Below are 10551 nucleotides of genomic sequence, written 5' to 3' on the forward strand. Positions count from 1 at the left end.
TAATAATTTCAGAGTCTTTGCTTATGCCAAACTGGGCACCCAGGGCCCTGAAGCTGCTCTTTGGGAATTAAAGAAAGAAGAAAAAAATTATTGTAGCTGCAAGCCGGTCGTGATGGGTAGAGGCTCTTCAGCTGATGGCTTTTAATTCCTTCTACCAAAATACATGTGATGGATGACACGGGGCACGGGCAACAGCCAGAGCCTTGCTGTGCCCAGTGCTCTCCATTACTTTTATTGGGGGAAGTTAAATAGGAAAATAAAACCCACTTCATGCGCAACAAGGATGGGGGGGCAGGAGCAACCGGCTTCATCCACACCATCAGAATTGGCTTTTTAACCAGTATTTTGGACTACATCAAATAAAAGAGTTGTAAGACAGGACCTGAACAGCAGTATTGTGCCCCAGCCCAAAATCTGGAGGACCTCCCCTTTAGCGAGGGATTTTTCACTGTGTTTAAGTGGGGATGCTCTGACTCCTCTTCTTCCTCCCTCCGCCTCCTCCTCATCGGCTCCTACAAAAAAACCCCGGGTCAAAAATGACCCGCTACCCGCAGGCACGTCCCACGGCCTCGGCGCAGGGCGAGGGCTTTCAGCGGCGATCGGGTATAACTCACACACAGACGCTGCCGGCACAGGGATAAGCAGGAGGAAAAAAAAATATTTATTTACAAATTTTGAGCAGTAACACAGCTGCAGCGATTCACTGGGAAGAAACTCCAGGAAGAAAACTCGGCGTGACATGCCAGCGGTGCCCCGCGGGGCAGGGAGACCCTCCTCCCACCACACAGTATCTTGGGTCGGTACAAAATTGTGGTCGCTTTAGAAAAGGCGTGAGATTCACAGTAAAGTACCAAATAGGAGCGCGGCGGGGAGGAAAAGCGAGGGGCGCGTATCGCTCCGGGACCTCATCCCTGCCGCTATTTGGTCTATGAAAATGCACCATACGACGACTCTCGTAGAAAAATCTATCCCAAGGGCTCGATGCATGCAGAGTCAAGGGATTTCTACATCTACTAAAGGGCTCAAAGCCTTTAAAACAAGCGCTCGGGCGGCTCTCCTGGGGAAAAAACCACCTGCGAGCCCTGTCCTGCCGCTGGGCGCTGCACGGGGCAAGGCTCTCTGCAGGAGCCGTTTTGCAGCAGGGAAGGATGAGACAGAAGAACAAGGCAAGGGAAAGCAGGGAGCATCCCCCCTGCCCAGCACTCAGCCCCGGCAGAGCTGCCCGCCGCAGCCAGGCTGCTTTTCAAGCCTAAAAACTGCCCCCTCCCCATCACCTCCTCCCCTCCTGCCCAACGCTGTTAGAAAGAGAAGAGCACACACACACATTTTGGCTATTTCTAGATTTGTGTGTAAAAATGGCCCAGACCTTCGTCCGAGGGTCATGGGAAAAATCTAAAATCTTTCTTATATAGGATTTCATTGCAGGGTGGAAGATTTGCCTCCTCCCAGCCCGGAAAGTCCAGGGCTGGGGCAGGGGGGAAGGGATGGAAGGGCCCCCAAGGACAGCAGTGAAACCCTACGGTCCCTCTGCTCCCACCCAGGAAATTCCCATCCCGGTGGGATGCGGAGCCCTCTCCTGCCGCCACCGCACCGTGGCTTTCACCCGCAGGCAGGCAGTGAGTGGGCAGCGCGCGGGCAGATCCCGCTCGGCAGATGCCCAATGGCTTCTGGCCCCGTTATCAGGACAGCACCAGGGCAACGCCGCTTCCGATGGAGAGAGCAAATATCAGGGGCTCCTCTGACAGCGCGAGGATGCGCGTGGATCAGAAGGGATAAAAGACTCCCTGGGATGTGCTGAAATTCCGCACGTGGAGCCCACGCATCCCTAAAAACACCAGCCAGCTCCCCCTCCCCTGCCGCAGGGCCACTCTCCAAGCAGAAATAAAAACATGGACATTTCAGCAACAGAAACTTGCCCAGGCTGCTCTAATTAATCAAACGGGTGTCGGGGAGTCACAGCTTTTCTGCCCTCCCGCTGAGCCACCCCTGGCAGACTGCAGCACGCTCTGCGAACGCACGCGGCTTCGCGCAGAGTTCCCAAAAGTCAATGCCAAAATTCAGCGCTTTTTTTTTTTTTTTTTAAACCTTTAAAAATACACATCTTGCTTTTTTTTTTTTTTCTTAAATATATATTCTATAAAATAAGGCAACTCGAGGAGACATAAAGAACATCCCCATTGCTTAGGTACTGCATCCTACCACCAAAGAGGGTTACAGTACTTCCAGTTTAGAAAAGCCACTCCACCTGGCCGCAAAGCTCCCGCGTGCAAAAAGAGGAGCGACACGCTCGGATGCTGCTGTAAATCTCGGGGAAATGCCTGGGCATAGCCCTCGGCAGCCCCTGCAGGTGTCCCGGGGAATGCTCATCTCTCCTCCCTCCGGGAGTTCACGGGGAGAGAGCTGCTTTCTGCCCGGGATGCTGCAGCCGCAGCGGGAACCGCGTAGGGAACACCCCCATCTCCAGGGGACCTCAGGGACAAAGGCAGCACAGAAGATGGAATGACTTGATTTCTCCCCAAAACTGAAGCACACATCGAAATAAATCTTCGGGAGAAACTCTTATAACATGACTGTAGCTTATAGTAGGAAAAGCTATCAACAAGGTAAGCACAAAGGAGTGCAGCTCATCCCCAGCACAGATCCTGCTCAGTGTCACAGCATCTCGTGAAAACTAGACTGTACAGCAGCTTTTTATAACAGGGGTTTCATCTCTCTCTACGGAAGAAGCACAAGTGCACGTTTCACCTCCAATGTTTTCCCCTCTTTTACGTGTATTAGTACTGGAAATGTGATCCTCCCGTTTCTGAGCTTTGTAGAGTAAATGTTTTCCACGTTGCTCACCAATTCCCACTGGGTTAAGTCTTGCTTTTTAGAGGCTTATTTCTCTGAGAAGTAAATTGAATAGAAAATAATCTATATTTTTAAAAAAACAAACCTAGAGAGTAATCTGCAGTAAATAGTGCTGTGGAGCAACAGGATGGCACACTGTAAGCTCAAACAGAGACTGGGGGTTGTCTGGGGGTGGCAGGGACATCATGGCAAGCTGTGTAAACCTCCTATGATCATCACCCAGCTTTGCATCACTGATCTGTGTGTCTACTTGGCCCATAGACAGGAATACTTTATAGCCTCAAAAGAGAGAAAAACCCCCCACCTTATTCTAGCAGACTTGACCTTGCAAGCAAAGATCTTTTCACCCTGATACTGGCTGTAATGGTGTATCCACCGATGTCACCCAGTACAACCGGGGAAGGGACTTTAGATACTGCACGATCACCTAATCTGAGCACAGCCCCTGCACCAGAAGAGAAACCAAATCCGTGATGGCGTTAACTCTTGGTCCGTGGCACAGGCTGTTTAGTTCTCCTCGTCCGAAAGAACGGGTGGGATCTTGCTGGAAAGCAGGGTGTATACGTACGGCCAGATCTTGTTGGTCTCTGTCCCCGAGAAGGAGTGAAGGATGCCCCTGCTCCTGGAAGAGAGATGGGAGGAGAAGTCAGTACCAGAGGTATCGGCAGTCCTGAGGACAGGGGTATGTGCAGACAGGTTGGCTGTTGGAAGGACACAGCCTGGCCAGGCTGGGAGCTCACTGATGGCTTTTTGGGCAAGAGGAGGTGGATAAAGGGGATGAGTGACAGCTGCTCTCATCCACAGCTGCACTCACACGTGGACAAGCCAAACCCAGATAACCACAAATAATCACATTACCCATGATGACAGCTCACCCCCGTCCACTAAAAGACCACTCACTTGCTAAAGCACTTTACACAATCACAGAATGGTCAGGGTTGGAAGGCACCTCTGGAGATCATCTCGTCCAACCCCCTGCCAGAGCAGGGTCACCTACAGCAGGTTGGAGTAGGAACACATCCCAGCGGGTTTTGAATATCTCCAGAGAAGGAGACTCCACAGCCTCTCTGGGCAGCCTCTGCCAGTGCTCTGCCACCCTCAAAGTAGAGAAGTTTTTCCTCATAGAATCATATCACAGAATCATAGAATGGTTTAGGTTGGAAGGGACATTAAAGCTCATCCAGTTCCACCCCCCTGCCCTGGGGTGGTTGCTCCAGCCCAGGTTGCTCCAAGCTCCGTCCAACCTGGCCTTGAACACCTCCAGGGATGGGGCAGCCACAACTTCCCTGGGCAACCCGGGCCAGTGCCTCACCAACCTCAGAGTGAACATTTTTTCCTAGTATCTAATCTAAATCTCCCCTCTTCCAGTTTGAAGCCATTACCCCTCATCCTATCGCTACATGCCCTTGTAAAAGTCCCTCAACAGCATTCTTGTAGGTGCCCTTCAGATACTGGAATGCAGCTATAAAGCCCCCCTGGAGTTTTCTCTTCTCCAGGCTGAACAACCCCAACTCTCTCAGGCTGTCTTCACAGGAGAGCTCCTTCAGCCCTCGGATCATTTTTGTGGCCCTCCTCCGGACCCTCTCCAACAGGTCCATCTGCTTCTTATGTAGACATGGAATTTCCCATGTTCCAGTTTGTGCCCATTGCCCCTTGTCCTGTCGCTGGGCATCACTGAAGAGTCTGACCCCATCCTCTTGCCACTCACCCTTTAGATATTGATAAGCACTGATGAGATCCCCTCTCAGCCTTCTCTTCTCCAGGCTGAACAGCCCCGGGGCTCTCAACCTTTCCTCAGCAGAGAGATGCTCCAGTCCCCTGTTCATCTTCATAGCCCTCCACTGGACTCTCCCCAGCAGTTCCCTGTTTTCCTTGAACCGGGGAGCCCCGAACTGGACATGGTACTCCAGATGTGGCCTCCCCAGGGCAGAGTAGAGGGGGAAGATGCCCTCCCTCAACCTGCTGGCCATGCTCTTTTCAATGTACCCCAGGATACCATCGGCCTTCTTGGCCACAAGGGCACATTGCTGGGTCATGGTCAACTTCTTGTCCACCAGGACTTCCAGGTCTCTCTCTCTGCAGAGCTGCTCTCCAGCAGGTCAGCCCCTAACCTGTACCGGTGCATGGGGTTATTCCTCCCGAGGTGCAGGACCCTACACTTGCCCTTGTTGAACTTCATTAGGTTCCTCTCCGCCCAACTCTCCAGCCTGTCCAGGTCTCGCTGTACGGCAGCACAGCCTTCTGGTTTGTCAGCCACTCCTTCCAGTCTTGTGTCATCAGCAAAACATCATTTATAGACATAAAACAGCAGTATTTATTCATTTTTGAGTGGGAAATTCAGGGCCCCAATTTTCCCCCTCCCCTACAAGGGTACTTTTGGCCCCCCATGGACCACTTCTGCTTTTAAAAACACTCCTGGGTGCTCGCTCCCTTTCAGAGGTGGATTGCTACCCTACAGTGATCCGTCTATTCCCAGCTCAGCCAGGGGACTGTCCCAAACTACCAGCGGTGCAGAACAAGCCCTGAAACTCGTCTGTGCTCACAAGTTTGCAAACACCTTCTGCCATGGCAAAAAAATCCCTCCCATCACCGACACTGGCAAAGCCCTTTGTGGAGCCCGGCAAGACAAACAGGAGCTGTGAATTTCTTTACATCACCCTGCTCCCTCCAAACAAGGCCAGGGCTCGGCTGCAGTGAAAGCTGGGCTTTGCGCTGCTGAGTGCAGCCATCTGCACCCCAAAAATCTGTCGGGGGCCGAACCGGGGCTCTTTGGGCTGTCAGGATGGAGGCACAGGACCGGCTGTTGGAAACCGCACTCGTGCCTGTTTTTACAGGCACGCTGTGATTTATTCACACGGTCCAACTCACTTGTACAACTCTATTACTGGCTTTGCAGCATCTTTGTATTTTCTGAGCCTGGCAGCAACAGCCTCGGGTTTGTCGTCCTCGCGCTGGACCAGCGGCTCGCCCGTCAGGTCATCGACGCCCTGCGGGAAGGCAAACACCGTCAGGGGGATGCAGCCACCGGCCCCATCGCCCACGCTGCAGCTCCCCGCCATGCAACCGCTGCCAAATGCCTCATCCTCCTCCGCATCAATCGAGCATCCTCGGGCGTCATTTAACACAAATCCCGTTTTCCTAATTAACATTTAGCACAACTCCTTCAGGCTGGCTCCCCAGGGCAAAGCCCTCCGGTGCTCAGCGCTTACTACCTGGGGTTTCTTCCCCGATGCTTTTTTACGATCTCAGCTCACGCAGAGAAAGGCTTCTCTGATCTCTTCCTTCTGTGAATTGCTCCCCGATGGTACGGGCTCTCACCTGGACATGGGGAGGGTTGAAGTCCATGTTGTACACCCTCCCGCTGGCTGGATGGACCCAGCGGGCGCTCAGGCGATCCTTCAGCGTCTCGAAGGGTATGTTCAAGCTGATGACCAGGTCCAACTCGCAGATCCTGTCCAGCGCCTCGGCTTGTCCCAGCGTCCGAGGGAAACCTGTGCAGACACCGCAACAGAAAGGGGCTGTCAGGAGAGGCAGGAAAGCAGCACAGATGGAACCAAAACCACCCGCCCCACAGCCCCGGAGCTGCAAAACCACCGCGGCTCCTCGCTATAGCACAAGCGGTGTGAAAGACAGGCATCCACCATATGGCTACAATAAAAAATAGCTCCTACAGCACCGACTCCTGAAATACACCACACGGGCTCATGTTTTCCTGCAAAGTCGTGTCTGGTGCAGGGCCTGCATCCCTGCACAGGGGCTGGAGGCAAGTAAGAGGGCACAGGCAACTAAAAATGGGGATAAATGCTAGAATTACAAAGCAAAACCTGAAGGCAACAAAAAGCTGTGCGCAGGCAACTCACACACTGCTGGTTTATGTGGAGGACATCAAGGATACTGTGATAAAATGGTCACACATGGCACAGCCATCACCCAGCCCTCTGAACACCCTGTCCTCTGAAGGTACCGGGCAGTACCTTTTGATTGGAAAAGCCAGCGAGCAGGTGGGAGCATCCGTGCTTCCTGCTGGATTGCAACAAGGAGTGACGCCAATCTGGTCCTCTCTCCAGTTTTCTCTGCAGATAACACCCTTTTTTTCATTTTTTAACCATTTTTTACATCCGTAGAACCCTCTGAGACCTCCCAGGAGGAGGAACATGGCACCATAAGGCTGCCAGCATCGCTGCTGCCTGCATTCATGTTTTAGCTTCGGGGGCAGCCCATCCCTTAAACATCTCGGTATAAGCGGAGATCAGCACACAAAGCAGGCGGCTCCCAAAATCGCCATTACCAGCCCTCGGCCGGAATTGCTTCGCCCTTGCGGCACCCTCGACACAAATGAAACGGGAGCTGGTGCTCGGGCCAGGCTGCTGGGGGTCGAACCGTGATAAATCAACATCCCGAGCTGCAAGAGCCCACATCTGAGCCTGTCAACGCAAACCCCCATCAATGTGTTGAAATGCCAGTTTTAATACAATGAAATATGCACTTGTTTACGCGGCGCTTGTTGCTGTAATATTCATTAATCACCGTGTTCCCCGATGAATGAAGTAGCACTATGGTAAGAATAATGAAATTTTAATAGTGGGGATTCACAGGCATCTTCAAGGCAGCCTGAAACTACAGGGTTTGAGGTCTCTGACATCCTCCCTGTGAGCCCAGTGGGGCAACAGTGCCAGAACACCGGTGCCAATGCTGCCGGATCCCCGGTGCCCACTGGGGTGAGAAGAGCTCATCCAGACCCCAAGCCCTGGCACAAGCCACTCCTCCTCTGGGGCCACCCAGGGCCACATGGGGAAGAATCACAGAATGGTTTGGGTCAGAAGGGACCTTTAAAGGCCATCTAGTCCAACCCCCCTGTAATGAGCAGAGGCATCTTCAACCAGATCAAGTTGCTCAGAGCCCCGTCCAACCTGACCTCATAAAAATCATAAAAAAGAAGCCCATCTCCACCAGCCCTCCATTCCATGCCACTAAACCGCAGACTTGGTTGTAAACTAGTTTGTATTTTCCCTACCAGGAGCCTGACAGCTCTCCGAAAGCCCAGCTCTGTTATAAATCAGCTGGCTCAGTCTTATCTGCGTATCCACTGACTCCTTCAAAGAGCTTCAGCAGACTGGCAAGGGAGGCTTTCTCCCCCTACAACAGCCACGGCCGCTCGTCCCCATATGCCACACTTGCCCGTGTCCAACACCGCCAAGCCCTGCCCCATCCCCTAACTAAGCCCCAAAGCCATTTCTAGAGCTGCCATCGGCACTTGCCAGCTCCCAGGCCACCAGCAGCGATGCACCACGGCTGCTGGCACGCAGTTTCACCGTCAAGGGCTGCAGGACCTCCTGGCAAACCCTCTGCTGCTCCTCTCACCACTTGCCTCGTCGGTTTGCTCTTAGTGTCTTCTCCACCCGCACCTCAGGTGGCTTTCGGGTTTGGGATGAGCAGCTCCTTCACACTCATATGGGAGGCGGTAAGAGGTTTTTCTTGGCTTGCCTCCAGCCCCACTCTGCTCGCCGGCTGTGCTTTATGAAACACCCCATCTCCTTCCCCTGCCTTTCCCCTTCCCTGATGCGTGCCAAGGGCTCGGCTGGACACGCACGTGCTGCTGCTCAGGGCAGAGGGAAGAAACACCCGTGGGCAGATGTCTCTGCCAGCAGGTCAGCTCCCGCCTCTCCTCCCACCACCAGCAAAGTCACCTTCTGGTTTTCCTCTCTCCTGGTGCTGCCAAACCATTAGCAGCAAAATAATGTTTTAAAAGGGGGCTGGGATGTTCCCATCCAGAGGGGCACGCCGGCAGCGCACTCACCATCGAGCAGCCAGTGCTGCTCTCGCCGCTTCTCCAGCTCCGTCATCATCACCCGCGTGATGACGTGGTCCGGCACCAGAAGGCCTCGCTCAAGGTACTGCTTTGCCAAGATGCCAACTTCTGTTTAAAAGAAGGGAAAAAAAAAAAAAAAAAAAGAGAAAAAGAAAAAAAAAAGTAGCATGACATTTCCGTTTAAAAAATATCGCTCCCCCTCAAATTCTGCCTGTCCTCCCAAATTGCTCATCCGGGAGCTTTTCGGCAGCATCCCTCGGCTCATAGCTGCTGCTCCTGATAGCCAGGGGCCAAACAGTCCTTTTGGTGCGATAGAAATGGAAATGCCTGAAATACGGAGAGCAGGAACACAGCGAGCACCCGCCAACCCCTCACAGCCTTGTGAGACAGCTGGTGGTGGCAAGGGCCACCGACATCATCCCTGTCCTGCTGGACATGCTCTCCATGGGCTATGCACAGAGTTCCTCTGGTTCTGGGAGACAGCACCAGTGTGGTTCCAGGTGACACTGGCAGGGGTATTAAATGTCACGAAGACGCTGGATGAGCTGCAAGGGATGCAGCCAACCTCCGCATCCCTCCGACGGCGGGATGGTCACCCCATCCCGAACCGCAGATCTGGCCAAGATCCCACTGCCTGGCTTACTGCTGGCTTTAAAGCAACGTCAGCACCAAATACAGGATGCTAATAACGCCTATTCCTACACGCACTGAGCCCCAGCTGCAAATTTTTGTGCTTTGGCGGAGGTTTCCAGTAACGCCAGGAGGACAAATGATGCGTTTGAGCAATGCCTACAGATCTGGCAGCTTTTGGCTCATAGGCACAAAGCTTCCACGCACAAGCATTGTCAGGGAAAGTTGGCGTCATCATTCATAAACGATCTGAAGAGGTGCAAATTCACCATTTCACATGTGAAACGCGGCAATAAACAGGCATCACCGGCGAGCCCACGCGCAACCCAAACCTCAAAGCCTTTGTTAAATCGCTGCCGAAAGCAGAAGACGGCTTCCCATCCAAAGGGCTTTAAGACTTCAGAGCCTCAACTTAAGATACGCTCAGATAAGAAAATTATTTCCAAGATCTAATCCTGGAGAACATAATCGTGGTGTAACTGTAAGGTAAATACACCTCACCAGGCTCCTGCCTGGGTCTCCCCCGCATCGCTCAGCTGGAGCAGTCAGCAGTGGAGGAGAAGCCAGCGGTGGTTTCCACACAGGTAACACCATGTCTGGATCCACCTTCACGGCAGCCCCCCGGGCAGCCGCTGCCAGCAGCCAACGTAATAAGGGTTTATTCTGCTTATATTTTTAAGGCAGCTGGGGAAAAGCAGACGTTACTTCAAGGAGATGCAATAAACTCACTTGCTTCTTACATTACAGTTTGCCTGCGCTTTCCTTTTAGTCACACGGAGACACAAAGAAACTGTTTGGAAAATGCAAATATTCTTTGCCACGTGTGACAAGTCCTGATCCTGCCACCAGAAGACACCTGGACTTTTTCTCTTGGACCACGACCCACTTGACGACCCTTCTGCTCTCTTCCAACAGCAGCTGAAATAGCATTTGTCACCAGAAATGAACAATTTCACAATCAATTTTTGCTGAGGACAGCACATTTTAGCCCTCCCAAAGTATGAGAGCCCTCTCTAAAAAAAGCCAGGGGATCCTGCATTTGGGGGCAGGCTCCGGTTCTCCAGACTGCAGCAAGATGTCAGACCAGGCAGGCGCATGCATCTGGCCACCGGCTGAATTCCTGAGCTCCAGGAGGGTGTTTTTTTGGGTTTTTTTTTGCAAGATATACAGTTCCTGGAGAGGGTTCACCTGATCTAACAGGGGAGCCTGACACAGCCTGCACCGATTCCCCGGGGAGCGCGGGGCCGGGTTGTGCGCAGGAA

General features: G+C 52.8%; 1 protein-coding gene across 1 annotated transcript; it reads right to left on the minus strand.

Moving 5' to 3' along the window:
* Positions 1 to 3357: 3357 nt before the first annotated feature.
* On the minus strand, positions 3358 to 9524 carry AK4 (adenylate kinase 4). Its single transcript, XM_009884005.1, has 5 exons — positions 9368 to 9524; positions 8648 to 8767; positions 6169 to 6341; positions 5719 to 5837; positions 3358 to 3472 (listed from the first exon to the last, which is right to left on the minus strand). The coding sequence occupies exons 1-5, from the start codon at positions 9522 to 9524 to the stop codon at positions 3358 to 3360; spliced, it is 684 nt and encodes a 227-aa protein (XP_009882307.1).
* Positions 9525 to 10551: the final 1027 nt, after the last annotated feature.

The sequence above is a fragment of the Charadrius vociferus genome, unplaced genomic scaffold, assembly GCF_000708025.1.
Source record: "Charadrius vociferus isolate BGI_N301 unplaced genomic scaffold, ASM70802v2 scaffold423, whole genome shotgun sequence".
In the NCBI taxonomy this organism is placed as follows: domain Eukaryota; kingdom Metazoa; phylum Chordata; class Aves; order Charadriiformes; family Charadriidae; genus Charadrius; species Charadrius vociferus.

Excerpts from the sequence above, each read along its gene's own strand:
- AK4 (XM_009884005.1), bottom strand. The coding sequence starts at position 9,524 with ATGACGCCAACTTTCCCTGACAATGCTTGTGCGTGGAAGCTTTGTGCC. Across the intron at positions 6,342-8,647 it reads GCAGCACTGGCTGCTCGATG|GTTTCCCTCGGACGCTGGGA; the intron begins GTGAGTGCGCTG and ends GTGTCTGCACAG. Across the intron at positions 5,838-6,168 it reads TCAACCCTCCCCATGTCCAG|GGCGTCGATGACCTGACGGG; the intron begins GTGAGAGCCCGT and ends GCCTTCCCGCAG.